At 39.7% G+C, this 17,226-nt stretch overlaps 1 protein-coding gene across 6 annotated transcripts in view; it reads right to left on the bottom strand.

The window, feature by feature from the left end:
* The window catches only part of PRDM5 (PR/SET domain 5), a 141,585-nt gene that overhangs the window by 93,278 nt on the left and 31,081 nt on the right, over nt 1–17,226 (bottom strand). For 4 of the 6 annotated variants that reach the window (XM_043545538.1, XM_043545537.1, XM_043545535.1 and 1 more), the window contains 5 exons: nt 11,037–11,238; nt 9,931–10,105; nt 7,709–7,801; nt 7,325–7,446; nt 74–153 (listed from right to left, as the gene is read on the bottom strand). In XM_043545538.1, the coding sequence (XP_043401473.1) occupies nt 74–153; nt 7,325–7,446; nt 7,709–7,801; nt 9,931–10,105; nt 11,037–11,238 (672 nt within the window). The remainder of the gene's footprint in view (nt 1–73; nt 154–7,324; nt 7,447–7,708; nt 7,802–9,930; nt 10,106–11,036; nt 11,239–17,226) is intronic. The other 2 variants (XM_043545539.1, XM_043545536.1) reach the window with 1 other exon arrangement.

A 17,226-nucleotide genomic window follows, 5' to 3' on the forward strand; every position in this document is an offset into this window, starting at 1 on the left:
GTGACTCATGCTCCCTGGCCTTACATCTTGGTGAAGTCAAAGCCTGCTGTGGGTCAGCTTTCATCTTACTGACCTTTCGATGCTCTTGAAGATTTGTAGCTGAGGAACACTTCTTATTGCACACAGAGCACATCAACTTCTTCCTAGAATTTCCTAGGACAGAAACAAAATACATCTTAACAAGAAACATCTTAAAAAGGAAGTGCAAAGAAAGAAACCAAATGTTTCTACTGGGTGTGTGATTTTTCACATGTCATTTGACTGACAGAAAATTTTACATTTGTAACCCATCTTCATGGTATTGGGTTACGGGAGTTCTCTGTAGGTGTCCTATAAGCTATTTTTTCAATGGAATGTAAATCAAGAAAGGTTTCACTTTTTTTTTTTTAAGAAAAGAATGTGATAAAATTGAAATATCAATCTAATATCAATCTTCATGTCACAACTAAAAAACGTTGTTATTCAGAAGCCAAAACAATTATCATCCACAAAAACGTCATGTCACAGGTTAAGCAGAATGTTTGGAATCAGTGAAACAACGAAAAATAATACTGAAGTCAACACCAAAACTTCCATTTTCTGTAATGACAGCCTGGCCTAAAAGTTGTAAGCATTCTACCCTGCTAGGTGTGCAGCAAGAAAGAGAATTCCATTAACACTTTCTTAACTTAGGGCATTTGTAATAGAACTGCTTCATGAATACAAATCTAATCTATCATGCAAAACTATAAACCCAGTTAAAGGTCAGCTACCAAATGTATTTCTCTTCCCTTTTCACAGTTTGTTTAAAAAGTGACAGAGCATTTAATTAGGGTTGTCTACTAATTACCGTGGTTTCAAGTTCATGTTAGTACCGCACAGAGCTGTTGTAATGCAGGGCACAATTACTACAAACTTAGTTCTTTGTTTGTAACCAAAGGCCCATGTGACATATCTCCTGATATATATCCAAGAATTACACTACATTATACTAAAAAGAAAGGGCACAATGCTAAACGGTAGGCAAAATGTTTCTTGGGTGTTTCTTGGAAGAGCAATGAAGCATAGATCAGAAATTAACACATCAGAAGGTTTCCAGCTCAAGATTTTTCCAGGCTTCCAGTGTCTGATCTTCTCTGCACTTGTCCTCCTGAAGATTGTACATTTTTTTTGATTATTTATTTTTCCAATTTCCACATATTTTACAAATAATTAAATCAGCTTTTGAATTGGATCTGATCTTTATCCTCCCTGAAAATTGTTAAACAAATCAGTTTAACAAGAATAATAAAGACTCACCCCCCATCCGCTTATTCATTCAAATATTTAAAATACATGAGTGGTTTGGGCCCCATCCCATAAATTAAAAATTACAACATAAGCACAGACAAAGGACTGCCCATAAATATACCCCACCTCAATCCCAATAGCCTTAACAATGAGGGAATAAAGATGGGCTTTACAGTGTGCTCAGAAGGTTAACAAATCTGGACTCTCATCCCAAAAAAACAGAGGACGCCTCACAGAGAATACTCTGCCTGCCACTCCCTCTTGCTTATAGTGAGTGACCTCCAGTTTCAGCACCATTGCTGTTCTCAACTGTGGCAGTATATCACAGGGAGGGCCAATCTCTCAGGAAACCAGGGGTCACACCATTTAGGGCTTTATAAGTTAAAATCGACATCTTGAATTCCTCCAACAATCTTACTCGAAGCTAGCATAGATCATGGGGCACTGGTCTGAGTCAATCTGATCTTGAGGCAACAAAGGCCTGGATAATTGTGTCAGTCTCACTCTTGCCTTGCCAATGCTTAGGGATTGCATCTAACCTCTATTGCATTCAGGTCTTTATCAGTCACTGAACACAAGGAATTGGTGGATGAAATAAAAAGGGCTTGTTTCACTGACACTGATTTCAGAGACAAATGGCATTCTGTAAGCCAAATTCTCACCTACAGATGAGGGCACTAAAAGCTAATTATCCAACAGTCAATTTATCTTTGGACCTTGAGGCAGACTATTCTCCTCTAAGAGCTGTGCCATGGTCTCCTGATAAGTTAGCATGATAAACTTTTTAGTGACTTCCATTGCTTATGTAGCAAGACTACAGACAGAAGCCTCTGTCAAAATGCAGGTGTGCTAATATGTTTAGATTATAGCCAAGTAGGGTCAAATTCCTTGAATCTGTATACTCAGTGAAGGCCACCAGGCTGCTGCAGAGAACTAGGGATTCCAAGGTATGACACTTTGCTGGCAGAATGAGCCTTTTTCTCAGTGCCCACTAGGGCTGAAGGGCACAAAGCCATTTGTGGAGCATACACACGTTTACAAACTATTTTGCCTTATTGGCATTTTGCCCATGCTTCTCTCCCCCACCTCCATTGTATACTGTTTCCTTCCACGCTTCACCCTTTAGTTATATCTTTACTCTGTTTCCCCCATTGCCTTGCTCGTTCTGTATATTTTACTACTTCTCTTCCCACTTCTCCTGGCTTCGAGTCCTCCTTTATTTCTTATTCTTCTAGTGATTTGTGTGTGTTTGCCATCCTTCTGTTCTTTCATTTTCTCTTCTTATCTCACTTCTACATCGGTCTTATGCCTTTTCCTGTCTCCAGTATCTTCTCATACTCTTCCTCTTTCCCTCTCTTCCCCACCCCTGACAGGGCCTGGACAAAAGTTAAGATCTTTTTCCTGACAGGAACTGCTTCACTCCTGCTGCAGTCTGCTAGCTTCTAAGCTCCAATCAGGAACAGAGAGGACTTCCATCTTTAACATTCTCCTTTCTTGTGGGGCCTATAAAACCATTGACCTTGACAAAATTCTCTCCTCCATTCCAAAAACAGACAACATAATCCTCTTAGGGGACTTTTAACACAAGAGTTGGCTGAGACTCTAACATATGGAGCAGCACCAGTGGGAAGAAAGGAGTGGGTAAGACCAATTCCAATGGCATCCTTCTACTTAGCAAATGCACAGAGCACGGCCTTGTGATCACAAACACAATCTTCAGACAAAGCAACAAGTAAAAAAAAAAAAAAACTTGGCAACACCCCCGCTCAAAACAGTGGCACCTCCTAAACTAAATCATTGTAAGAATGTAGGATCTAAGAGACATCCAAGTTACCCAGGACCAGACGATTGCTGGACTCACCACTGTCTGGTGAGGTCAGTCATGTCCCTCATGATAGCACCAAAACACAGAAAGCAATTCAAAATCACACAGATGGCAATACAACATCCAAAAACTTCAATCCTCGGTTCACCAAGAGAACTTCAAAGCACACCTCAGTGAAAAACTGACCACATGCATACCTGGAAACAACAACACAAGCGTCAAAGAAGACTAGGAAGTCCTAAAATAGACCATCCATGAGGAATCCATCTGCCTTGCTACTACCCACTGCTATCAGGACTGGTTAGATGACAAGAACACTGAGATCACAGCCCTCTTGGACCAGAAGAGGAAAGCTTGCTGCGACTGGCAAAACCATCCATTATCCAGTCAGAAGCAGAGCTCTTTCCACCAGCTTAAAGCTGAAGTACAAAAGAGGATCTGAGAAATCAAAAACAAATGGTGGGAGGACAAAGCAAAAGAAATCCCAGCATTCACTGACAGACATGATATGTAGATTTTTTTTTTTTTTTTTTTTTTTTTTTGAGACAAAGACCTTGTACGGATGAAGCTCACATGGCCTCACACCACTGAGATCTGAAGAGGGTAGCACTCTTCTGAAAAGCCATGAATACATCAACGAGCACTGGAAGGAACTCTTCCAAAAGCTTCTAAATCAAGAATCAACTGTGACTGACAACACCACTGACTCCATCCCTCAGCACCCAAACTGGGAAATTCTTGCCAACCCACCAACACCTGAGTAGGTCTGCAAAGCAATTGTGCAAATGAAGAACAATAAAGCCCCAGGTCCTGATGGCATACTAGCTGAAGTACTGAAAGCGCGGGGGGAGAAACACTGACACACAAACTTCATTTTCTGTTTCTCAAAATCTGGCGTACTGAAGAAATCCCTACTGACTTACATAATGCTAACATAGTCACCATTTTCAAAAGGGGAGACAGGGCCAGCTGTGGCAATTACTGAGGTATTTCCCTTCTTTCCATCACTGGAAAGATTCTTGCTAGAATCTGTCTTAATCGCCTGCTCCCTCTTCCAGAGTCCCAATGCAGTTTCAGACCATCACAAGGCACCACCGACATGATTTTCGCAGCCAGGCAGATCCAGGAAAAAATGTCAGTAACACCACCAGGAGCTGTATATGGCCTTTATTGATCTGACCAAAGCCTTTGACTCTATCAATCGTGAGATTCCATGGAAATTCATGTCAAAGTTTGGTTTCCCAAGCAAATTTACCACTCATCCACTTATAACTGTAAGACTCATCCATGACCAGATGACTGCCTCCATCCTGTGTAGTGGCTCTCCCTCTGAGCTCTCTGCATCTGAACTGGCGTAAAACAAGATTGAGTACTGGCACCCATCCTCTTCTCCATTATCCTAGCAGCTCTGAAAACGCTAATCCAAGACCGTGCAGTACAGGGCACCGGCATCCAATATTGGACTGATGGCAACCTTTTCAACCTCTCTTGCCTCCGTGCCAGAACTAAAGTATCATCAAAAACAATAACTGAACTCCAGTAGCAGAAGATTCTCTACCATCCAGCTCCCAGTCAATCATCAGACCTAGCAAGGAAGGTCTACACTGATAGAGAAGAACTGGAAAATGTAGAACACTTTGCCTATGTTGGCAGCCACCTCTCACAGAGGGCATACAAAGACATTGATATTCAGCACAGAATCCACTTTGCCAGACTTGATTTTGACAGACTGTCTCGACTGTTGTGTTCAACAACCATGACATCAGAACATACACTAGACTTTTAGTTTATAAACTGGTGGTAATCTCAGCTCTATGGGTGAGAGACTTGGGTGATTTACAGAAAACACCTCAAAAACCTGGAACACCAGCACTAGCACTTTCTCCGGAAAATTTTCAACATAAAGTAGGAGTATAGATATTGTTTAAGCACTGTATGAAAATATACAATTGTATTCTCTTAAAAATGCTGAAAAGACTTCTAATCTCAAATAAGCCGCAGCCACAGGTAGCTAGAAACTGGAACATTCCATAGCCTGTGGGGACTATGTTTAACAAAACATGTCTTAATCCTCGATGTTTCAGTCTGCAGAAGATTGATTAGGATAAAACTAAAGAAGTTAAGCTAGAAAAAAAAAGTCTGCATATATCACAGCCATGTACCAAAAACCTGTAGTTAAGAAGGGAAGTCTACAGTGTACTATCATTTTCTAGACCATCTTTCTTACTCCACAGTTCTATTTCAAAGTAAACACTAATACTTCCCACCAGTAGTAGATTACTTTCTCTTGGACATTTTTATCACTTCTGCTTTCCAGTATGGTGGAGCAGCAGAATCAAGGCTCCGCCCACTCCCCGCCTACCTAAGCAGGCAGAAAAGTAGCAGCCCCTTGGTGACTGCTCCCCACCATGCCTGAAGTGGTAATGCACAAAGGCAATGGGAAAGTTTGATACCTCTGCATGACTGTATAAGGCTGGCCCTATATGCAATGCCAATAGAAAATGGAAGGTTCTGCTCTCCCTGAGCAGCTGCTGCCAGCCTACTTCCTTTTTGTTGTACACAGAGAATTTTAACTGCTTAGTGTTCTTTTGATCTCAATCTCTGGCCCTTCTGGCAACAAGCAAGTAGGCATTTCCCACTGGCTAACTCACCCAGTGTTTCTCTTAAGGACCCTGCATATTCTCCTTGTACATATCTCATCTCTGTCATTGTTTCATTTCCTATTTGCTCCTCTCTAATAGCCTCCTTTGATTTAACTCCCTGCAGTCAGCCAGAATATATCAAGCAGGTAATCTGAGCACATACAAAATGCATACAAAATAATACAGCTATCTCCCTGGTTCTGCAACATCCAAGGATCGCATTAGCCCTCTTTGCTACAGCATCACACTGGGAGGTCATGTTGAGTGCTAGTCTACGATGACCCCTAATCTTTTTAAGAGTCTCTGCTTTCCAGGATACAGTCCTACATTCTGTAGGCATGGCATACATTCTTTGTTCCTTTGGTTTTACATTTTGCTGTATTGCAACAAATTTTGTTCAAATGGGCCCAGCTTACCAAGTGATCCACATTGCTTTGAATGACTGCTCTATTCCCATTGTTATTTACCACTCTGCCAATCTTTAGGTCATCTGCAAGATATATCAGTGATTTCTATGTACTTCCGGATCACTGATGAACATATTCAATAGTGTTGGACCTACTACCGATCCTTGGAGAACCGCAGAAGAAACAACCCCATTCAAAGATGATTCTTCTTTGACAACCACCTTTTTTAGATCTGTCAGGTAGTTTTAATCCATTTAAGATGAGCTTTACTGATATTATATAGTGCTATTTTTGAAATTAAAATGTCATATGGTATTAAGTCAAATGCCTTCAAAAATTATAAGTATATATATCTATGAAGTTATTTCAAATTTGGTTGATAAAGTTATCAAAAAATGAAATCAGGTTTGTTTGATAAGACCCATTTTCAGCTGAAGCATATTGACTGATGTTAATTATATTCTCATCCTTTAGCTCTTTATTAATTGAATCCTGCATCAGTTTTCCATTATTTTGATCAGGATTCATGCTGGGCTAACTGATTTATTAATTACTTACCCAGGTCACCTTGCTAATATTGAGAAGGGCTAGGCATACATTAGCACTCTTCCAATTTTCTGGAATTTCCCTGATATGCCAAGATTTACTCAAAATTAACACCAGGAAGCCAGACATCTCAGCCACCTCTTTTAAGACTCTTGGGTGCAAGTCATATGGGCCTGCTAATTTTAAAACGTCTAGCCTAGTAAATGCTAACATATTCCTGAGTTACTAATGGATATAGGAGTAGTTCATTATCCTCATCAGAGATGAGTACATCATCTTCTTTCCTTCCAAATACAGAACAGACATATTATTGGACAATTCTGCCTTTTGTCCATCATTTTTAACAATTTTGCCATCTCCTTCTACTAATGGCCATTTACCATTCTTAGGATTTCTTTTGTTCCTGATATACTTAGTTATATCCACAGCCTTTGGAAGAAGTGGGAAGGTTACATTAATTTTACTCAAATCAAAACATTGCAGAAACAAGATATACAACTAAATGAAAATGTATCAAGAATACCATTTGAAATGGAATGAAAGATGGTTCTTGCTTTGGTTTGTGAACAAAATGTGGTCTGTTAGGCAACAGATCAGCAATCCTGTTAAAAATATCATATTCAATCATTTCTTACCAGTGTGAACATTTTCCTTGTGCTTTTTCAGCGCGTCCTTACTCTTGAACCTCTTCCCGCAGCTATCAGCCTTGCATATGAATCTAGCATCCCCTCTGCATGCCTCTTTGTGCTGCTCATAACTACATTGGATAACCAGCAAAGGAAAAATAATACATGAAGACATAGCTAGAGAACACAGACTCATAGCAAGCACTCTGAGCTTAACACATGCCACGCAGCAGAATTCCAGGGCCACCTCATGCATTACTTACAGCTGGTAGGAATGAAAGTATTTCACTTCTTTCACTGTTAGGATTCACATAAACTAATAAGCTTGAAAGCAAACATGCAAAGGGAGGCCAGCAATGCTATGACAGCAGTCCAGTAACTCAGACACAAAACCTCGACTCTGAGCTGAAGGACGTATTGCAAACAGAACACTGAAAACTTCTCGAAGTGTCTCCTGGATTGATGTTCTCTGTGCACTGAAGGACGCTAGGGGAAAAGATAAAACAAAATATAAGGCAAACAACATTTTGACTGTAACAGAGAAGATAGGCCCAATCTTGCAAACACTCAAGTAACTTTACAAACTCTGAGTTCACTGGGACTACACACATGCATAAATATGAGAGACAAGGTGGATGAGGTAATATCTTTTACTGCACCAACTTCTGTTAGTGAGAGAGACAAGCTTTCGAGCTTACATGGAGCTCTTCCTCAGATCTGGAAAACATACTCAGAGTGTCACAGCTGAATACAAGCTGAGCAGATAGTTTAGCATAAGTAGTTAATTCATATTTCAAGGGACCATTCAAGGTGAAGTGGCCCATTTACACCCCTCCAATCAAAGAAGGGAAAGAAAGGTGGTGTGAAAGCAGCTTAGGAGTGTTATGGGGGTTGTTATTAGGTTGACTGTTGTAATAAGCCATAAATCTAGTGTCTCTATTCAGTCCATGATTTTTAGTGACTAGCAAAGTTATGAATTTAAGTTTTGAGGCTCATCTTTGGAGGTTCTACTTCATATTTAGCTATGACATACTGATTACCTTTTCCAGACCTTAAGAAGAGTTCTGTGTAAACGTGAAAGCTTGTCTTTCTCATCAACAGAAGTTGGTCCAATAAAAGATTACCCATCCACCTTGCCTCTCTAATATCCTAGAACTCACATGGCTAAAGTTTGGGGCCATAGTATAATATGGAAAGGTATTCTCCATTACCAATGCACTTGTCTTTTTCTCCCCAAGTGCTGTGTGTGTGTGTGTGTGTGTGTGTGTGTGTGTGTGTGTGTGTGTGTAAATAAATAAATAAATAAATAAATAAATATAATAAGATCCCACAATTGTCAGTTGAATCATTGGGAAGAGCTAAAAGCATGGTTGAGAGCTTTTCTTATTTTGAAAAGTTGTTCAATCAGGTTCAGTCATCACCGGGATTCACAGTCTGTTACCATCCCATTTTTAAGTTCTCAGCCATTTTCGGCTTTTTTTACTCTTTGCAAATTACACCAAGACGACAGCACAGGCTTTCACCTAGTTTTTAGATGAATTTAACTAGTCACCTAGCACAAATCAAATGCCAAATTATAGATTAGAAGGACGAAAGTTTATTTTTACTTGAAAACATTTTGTTCCTTCTACAAAATACTACTCCAGAAAAGCACACAGAGCATTTGCTTAGAAGTAGAGATAATCATTTAAGAGATTAATATGATGTTATCTATGTGAAAACAGATCACTTCATTACAGAAACAGTTTAATGCGGCTATGTAATATTATTTTACTCTTTTTCTGATATGAAACAATTAGATTAAATGGGGTACCCTCTATAACTAAATCTACAATAAAAAAAGTGGCACATCCATTTCATTTACAATTTGATTTACTTACAAGCATTGTGTATTAGAAGAAAAACTCAGGATAATATCAATTAAATTAGGAAAGTTTTCATGTAAAGTATACTGTACATGACTTTAAAGGATAAATATACACAATAATGGACAGAACTGAAAGCGATTTGCTTTTAAATCTTGCCTCTTTTTCATGTTTCAATTTATTTTTTGTTCTGCCCACAAAGGTTTAATAAAATCAACATGAATTGGTTTTTATTTATCTTTCTTTGTCCTTTTACATCTTCATCTCCCTACTTCAAAGTTTTATTCTAATTCCACAATGTCACCCGCTGGAGATAGCTGAGATGCCATCTGTTTCCACGAGGCTCCTTGATAAAATAGTCCACTGATGTAGACCAAAGTTCCAGCATAGCAAAACAGCTCTGATATGCAATACAATACATGAATTACACAGCCTTTTTTCCCCCCACGAAAGCCTTCCTAAAGGCACCAATTATTTAAATATTAATGGCACTAGTGATTCAAACTAAATCACTGTATGAAATACAGCAAGTCAATATATTCAAAAATTAATGTACTGGGCAAAGTATGAAAGGCTAATTCAATTACTAAAGGCAATGAAATTTAGTGCAACTCCAGCCTCTTAAATCACACCACCATTGGAAAAGAGGCATGAAAGCTGCAGGCAACAGAAACTGTAGTTAATGATGTGACTAAGCTTACTGATTGGTTTAAAGGGTTATTTATAGAAAGCACTCTTGTGTGTACGCACTGTCTTTGTAAGGCTTGTTTAACTGGGAATTTCTTTCCACAGTTCCTGCACTTAAATTCCTTTTCCTCACTAGGTTTTTGGTGCAGCGTCTGAAGGTGTTCAGCTAGGATCTCCTGGCTGGCAAAACTGGATTCACAATTTGGACATGTGTGGTCCTCTTTGCAGCTGAGAGAATCTACACAGTTGGGGGAGAGAAAAAAACATTAGTAGAGGTATAGTTTCTAGGCAATTATATTTCTGATTACTTTAAAAGTGAGGTCCTACTCCGAAAAGTGAGGCCCTACTCCAGCGAGAGGGATAGCTCAGTGGTTTGAGCATTGGCCTGCTAAACCCAGGGTTGTGAGTTCAATCCTGGAGAGGGCCATTTAGGGATCTGGGGCAAAAATTGGGGATTGGTCCTGCTTTGAGCAGGGGGTTGGACTAGATGACCCCCTGAGGGGTCCCTTCCAACCCTGATAGTCCCTTTTTATAGAATCATAGACTATGTAAAATGGCCTCATGGGATTCACCAAGCACAGTGGGTCCACTGTTTCTCAAAGGATTATCCATACCAAATCCAAGGACAAGTAGGGTTACTTTTGCTAAATTCCAACGTTGCAAACAAACTGGATTCCTTCCTTCTTGGTACATCATCATATCAATCAATGGTCTGCAGGCCAAATTCGGCCTTCAGTTATGCCTATGCAACCTCATTCCCTTCAGTATGGTTGTGCAGACTACTGAAATTTGCTGATGCTCCACAATAAAGAACAGAATCCAGCTCACTCTCCCTCTGCTATGTTGCCTTTACTAACAGGGAGTAAAAAGTAATATAAAGGTCGAGCCCCACTTCATCGATGCTCTACACACTTTTGGCATTTGCAGCAGCGAATCATTCTGCTCTAATAGCTTTACAACCATTTCACATTCTCTTTCAATGGAGGTAGTAAATGACTCCACAAGCACAAGGGAGCTGAGGACAGGGCCCTCAGTTTTGCCACACAAATGAGTAAAATATGTGTACAGACATCTTCAGTTTCTCACTAGTCGGAAGTTTTAGTTTCCTTGTTTTGATATTGTTTTTAACATAAAAAAGCTACTTTAGTTCTCACACGTCTCATCTGTACCTTTCTCACCAGCTTGTTGTAGTTCTTTATTGCTGTTGTTACTATTATTATTATTATTATTATTGTCCTCGTCTTCTTGGTTAAGGATCACTTCCTCCTCCTCCTCCTCTGCTTCTTCCATATCACTATCAAGGTAGCCAATCAGCAGCTCTGTATCTGTTTCAATATCTTCAACAGCCAGATAGAAAATGTTTTCACCTTCCTATTGCAATGAGTAAATAGAAGCCATGAATCACCATGACAGAAAAATAAAACCTTAGAGCCAGGTCCTGAATCCTACTGGCACAAAGCCAACTTAAATAGCTACGGAGGATTCAGGTGACACAGTCAATTCTCCAAGTGGCACCAGCTGGCATAGCCCTTCTCAGCTTTCTCTCCTGGTGTAGAGTGTGTGGATGGAGGGTCCTTGCACTTGGGTGAGGCTTGGATGCTGGAACATCCTCTGAGGATGATCTATAACCTCTGCTAAGGGATAGGCTTACGATAAGGGTGTGTAAAGGTGATGTACCTTTGCCCTCCTCTACCATCATCCTCAGCATACCAAGAACTTTAGGGCTGGAAAGTGAAGCACTCAAAAATTAGGAAGTGTTAGAATGAAAGTAGCCTGTGCAACCCGAGCTATGTAGCTTTTGTGTGTCTGCATGCATTATAATACAGCCTTCACTTACATGGTTACATAGCGCTTTTTTCCACAGGACCCCAGCCTTCTTATTGAATAGGCTTTCTACTCTGATCATAAGCTTAAACTATAGAATTACAACAGACACACTCTTAATACACACTTTCACACACTAATTTTAAAGTCAAATCCTCAGCTGGTGTAAATTACTGTTGCTATGCCGATTCATACTAACTGAAGTTCTAGCCCAGATACTGTACCTGGTTTAAAAAATTAAAAGCCCTAAAATTACTCTGTCTCACAATGTTTACTTAACCAAAGCTTAGATAGATAGATAGATATTTAACAAAAGCAGCTGTCTCCTCATAAGCTGATTTACTAGGCTGCCTTTTCTGCTGTACATAAGCCAAGTGCTTTGGGTGCTACTCAAGGCAACTAAAGGAGAATCATGTTTACTTAATGAAGACTTCCAAGTGTTGTCATAAATCTTAATGCTTATCTGATTAACATCCAGTAAAATTAATTGAACCTTCTGTACAGTATATCTAGATTGTAGGAAGCATCATAACACAAGGACAAGATAATGCTTTTTAATTTTGTAATATGCTAAGATTAATTTAAACTGTCAACAGGAATATAGTATTTCTAATACTTCAGAAGGTCTGTAATATATTTAAAAAGTAATTTTCATACAACAGTGAAAACTATTTAATTCAATAAACTAGATGGAAGCAGCAATCTTCAAGGACCAGCGTCATTTTTTGCCCTTATATGAGTGATGGCATTTGAAAAGAAATCTAATTACACATTTTTTTTTTCCCCAAGATCTGTATTTCAAAGTGCAATCTAGATAGCTATCCATTTACCACCCTAACTCTTGCCTACATCTAGGAGGGTGCTGGTTTTTATATGACACTGTCATGTGCTTCAGAGAACTTTAATTTACTACAATGTAAATTAAAAAAAAATTATCTTCTGTAGCTTTGATCTGAAGTAAGGTAAAAAGGGCTCTCTCCACTCATTGTCAGCAAAGACAGGCTGCAAAGACAGGCAGATGCTGTCTTTATAGCATTGTGCAGCGCAGCACATTCTAAAAGCAAGGCAATTTTCTACATGTAGGGGAAATGTACCCGCTGTTTCTTAGAGGGGAAAGTATACCACCGGAAAACAAAAAGAAAAAAAACACCCACAAACAAAGTAAAATATATGATTTGCTCACACACCAAGCATCTAACACAGTCATATGAAGGGTCTGGTATTGTGCCTTTAAAGATTGTATTCCCACTGAAGTTTACTAAACATACAAATACTGTGGACTAGAAGACATATTTTAAACTTCACCATTCAATTGCAGTAACTTCCTCCATCCTTTGCTTGTTGCCTGTTTGGATTGAAAATTCTTCAGGGCAGGGGTTCTGGACCAGATTTTTAAAGAATGTAGGCATCTAGTGATGCAAATAGGTGGCAAATGGGAAACTCAAAACCACCCAAATGCGTAACTCCCATTGAAATCAACCATTAGGTACCTACGTGGTTTTGAAAATCCTACTAGACATCTGCATCTTTAGTCTCCTAAATACCTTTGAAATGTTGGCCTTTTATCTTCTTATCTATCTGTAAAGCATCTACCACTCTATGTGCGAGACAAATAATTATTAGTACAAGTAACAATACATATTTGGGGACTTATTCTGCAGCTGCTCCACATACAGAATTTCCTTGGAGGTCAAGGGTGTAGTAGGAAAAGAGCCTGAAAAATAAGCCCTTGTTTCAAAGGGCTGCCCTGGTATGAGGCAGGACCTGCTCGCACAATCTGGCAAGAACAGGGCTGATATTGCAGAAATACACATTCCTAAAAAGTGCCAGTCACAAAGTACTCACACAAACACATCACAATATCAAATGGTACCACAACATCCCGATATCAAGGATAGTACAAAAACATTCCCCAAGGATAACAGGAACACAATGACCCTTCCTAAAAGATAAGGTCAGGATGACAATATGTAATAAAAATGTTTTAAATAAACTAACATGTACAACAAGGTAATGGGTGATAATTAGCCACATCAGGAGGCAGTAACTATGTCAGAGGGGCAGTACTATCTTGTTTGTATTGGGGTATAAAAATGTACCTCGAAAAACGTATTTTTGTCTGGCCTAGAAAAAATGAAAAGTCCCGCCATGCACTAAGCTGGTCCACTGTTATGGGCATACACGTATTAGTGGTCCGGTAAAGTCTGCAGGATACTAGTACCATGCTTCGTCAACAATAAACGTGGCTGGATGCCTTCGACCCTTAACAAATCTTGTGGTCATCACGCTGTTTGCTCAAGGTCTGCTGTGCCAGCTTTCTGTGCAGGGCTGGGGCGGCACACAGAGGAAACACACACACAGCGCCAAACGTCTATCAACATCGAAGGACACTGGTGACCCACGACTGCTGATCTGGTAAGTAACCGAGCTGTCCTCTGTACACTTTAAAAATGGACTGCACTTTTGGAGCTATCACCTAGTTTAAGACATTGCTATGTGACTGACATGATGCATGGCCTCCTCTACCCAGGATGGGAGCCGTGGTGCATCTGGGAAGTGTAGTACAACAAGGAAGCCTGGCCCATAGATAAGACTGGGAGCACAAGGAACCCCAATTCCCAGCAGGCACCACAATGGCATTTCTGAATCAAACTAATTCAGTTTTTGTTCAAAATATTTGGGGTTTTGATTTTTTTACTCTAAATTTTCTGTGGAAATTAATATCCATTTTCCAACTTGCTCTATACATCACCCTCTTCTCTCTCAGGTAGGTTCTCTCCCATAGCATTCTAACAGGCTGGCTAACCTACACCCACTCCATGTGGAACTCTGTCCCCCTCTAGCGATAGCTAGGACACCTGTAGAGGTTGCTGAACTTGCTAGAGCCTTGGCTAACCAAGGTCTTTTACCCAGGTACAGAGGTTCATGCTTTAAGACCCAGAAGTCCCAGGCTCCATCTACACTGCTGATGACCATGCAAGGTGCCATGCTTCATCTTCTCAGATACACTATTTGCCTGTAGATTTCTGGGTGGCTGGTTTGAAGTCCCTCTTCTCTACCTATCTTTAGAATCCCTCACTTATAATTGCACCCAGTCTTTAACGTCATATCCATGTGCACATCAGGAATACCAGGCATTCTTAACATGGATTTGGTGAGATTATGCTGCTTTTTGCAGTCATATATTTCTAAGTAAGTTGACCAACATTCCAGTAATAAAGCAAATATTAATGCTCAGGCCAGTCTCTATTCCCAGGGCTTGCCATAGGAGATCTGACCTACTTTTTCCTCCTTGAAAGAAGAGAGCATGTAATTTTTATTTTTTTAAACAAAAAAACACAGATGAGGCAAAGTCATGAAGATTAGCTCTGACTTTGGGTCTAAATCCAAACTCCCCTCAAAGTTCAGGGATGTTTGGATTTGCTGTTCCAGTTTGGATTCATCTCTGATTAAAAGATTTTATTATTTAATTTAAGAAAGGCTGACTTACTAAGACATAAAAAGTACAGGGAAGCTGGAACACATATATGGAGTTCAAACCTAAAACATTCACTGCCACAGGAACCATCAAAAATCAACAATTTAACAAGCCTTAAACGGAATTAGATCTTCACGAGTTCAAACCTGCAAGGTGCTGAGCATCTCCTGGAAGTGCTGAGTGCCCCAGTTCCCATTCAAGTCAATGGACATTACAGGAGCTCAGCACAATGGCACCTCCAGGAGGTACTCAGGATCTTGCAAGATTGAGCCTTTTAGGTTGGATCCAGTCCCTACTGAAATTAATGGAAAGACTCCCACTGACATCAGAGGCAGTTATATAAAGCCTTATATGAACCAGAACCGCGTTTGAAGCTAGAGAAGGGAAGATCAGGTCACCGTGATTCTTTGGCTGCCAAAACGTGTTACAGTTTATCAAGGATTTGGCTCCCAAGAAGCAAAGACAATACATGAGACACTTGGGCTCTAATCTAGCAAAGAAATTCAACATATGGCTGTCTTTAAGCACAAGAGAAGTCCCATTTACTTTACTGAGATTGCCCATGTTCTTAGTTACACATATGCCTAAGCGTTCTTGTGCAACAGGGCTTTAATTCCAAATGGTAAATGTTACCGTCTCCCCCCAACTCCCATAACTGACCAAAAAGTCAGGTTTCAGAGTAACAGCCGTGTTAGTCTGTATTCTCAAAAAGAAAAGGAGTACTTGTGGCACCTTAGAGACCAACCAATTTATCAGCATTTATCATAAAGTACCAACCAGATGGCAACAGTTTTTCCAAACAGTTGAGAGGAAATTACTGTGGTAACTGTAGTATTGATTGCAAAAGGTTTTTGGTTTTTTTTTTTAATTTCTACCTTGTAACACTGTACCTCAGCAAACAAAACTATTAACCAGTAGCTAGACTGACTGACAAATAACCACCTACAGGCTTTTGAAAGCCATAGAGTAATAAATATTTGGGGCCTGATTCTCATTTACACTAAGGCCCCCTTTGCATCACTCTGGCAGTAAAAAGGGGTCTTAAAGTCGACATGAGTTAAACTGATAATCACCTTAAGACTTCTCTAATAGCCACAGTGCTGCTAAGCGGCTTTACCATTTCTCAGGCACATACTCATCAAGTTTAACCCAAACTTCTATTGATATCAGACTACAGTGATAATGCAGCTATAGTCTGCAAAACCTGTGGGAGAAAAATAGCTACTTCACTCTTCCAAAGCTGCCCATTTTGTTTGCTCATTTTTGTAAGTAACAGAATATCTGAAAAGCACTAAACATGCTGTGTTGCCAGCGGGGGAGTGGGGTGGGAGGAAGTTTTGTTTCATGGTCTCTGTGTGTATATAATGTCTTCTGCAGTTTCCATGATATGCTATGCATCCGATGAAGTGAGCTGTAGCTCACAAAAGCTCATGCTCAAATAAACTGGTTAGTCTCTAAGGTGCCACAAGTACTCCTTTTCTTTTTACGAATACAGACTAACACGGCTGTTACTCTGAAACTTGATAAATGTGTATGACCTTGGAATTAAATAATTGCATCTTTTTCCTAAAAAAAATAATAAAGAAAGCATCAAGCAGCCATTTTAATTCGGTCCTCTGAGCATCCAGAGTGTTAACACTATGTTCATTTTACTACTTTTATTGCATAACAAGTTAATCTTGCCTTTGTAGTTAAGACATTAGTAGATTTCAGACTTTCACAAAACTGTCCTGTAATATGTAAATTTATTAAGCAGCTTATCAGTTTGTCCTTGCTTTCCTTGTGTTCTCCCCCCAACCCCCTGGCTTCACTCTTGCCTGTTAGACTGAGATAGTCCAGTTGCACTATATTTATTACAGTGTTGACTGATTCTCAAATACTAATCTTCCAGTATTACATTTGTTAAGTATGACTTTAAACCACTCTACTGCTTCACAGTAAATACCTCCTTTCACATTAACCTTTGCCATTTCATTATTCTAACTCATAGTTTGCTGAGTTAGTCCAGACCACCGCAATGTCTGGTTGTTAATGAACAAAGTACCTGAATTTAAAGC

The sequence above is a fragment of the Chelonia mydas genome, chromosome 4 (assembly GCF_015237465.2).
Source record: "Chelonia mydas isolate rCheMyd1 chromosome 4, rCheMyd1.pri.v2, whole genome shotgun sequence".
In the NCBI taxonomy this organism is placed as follows: Eukaryota; Metazoa; Chordata; order Testudines; family Cheloniidae; genus Chelonia; species Chelonia mydas.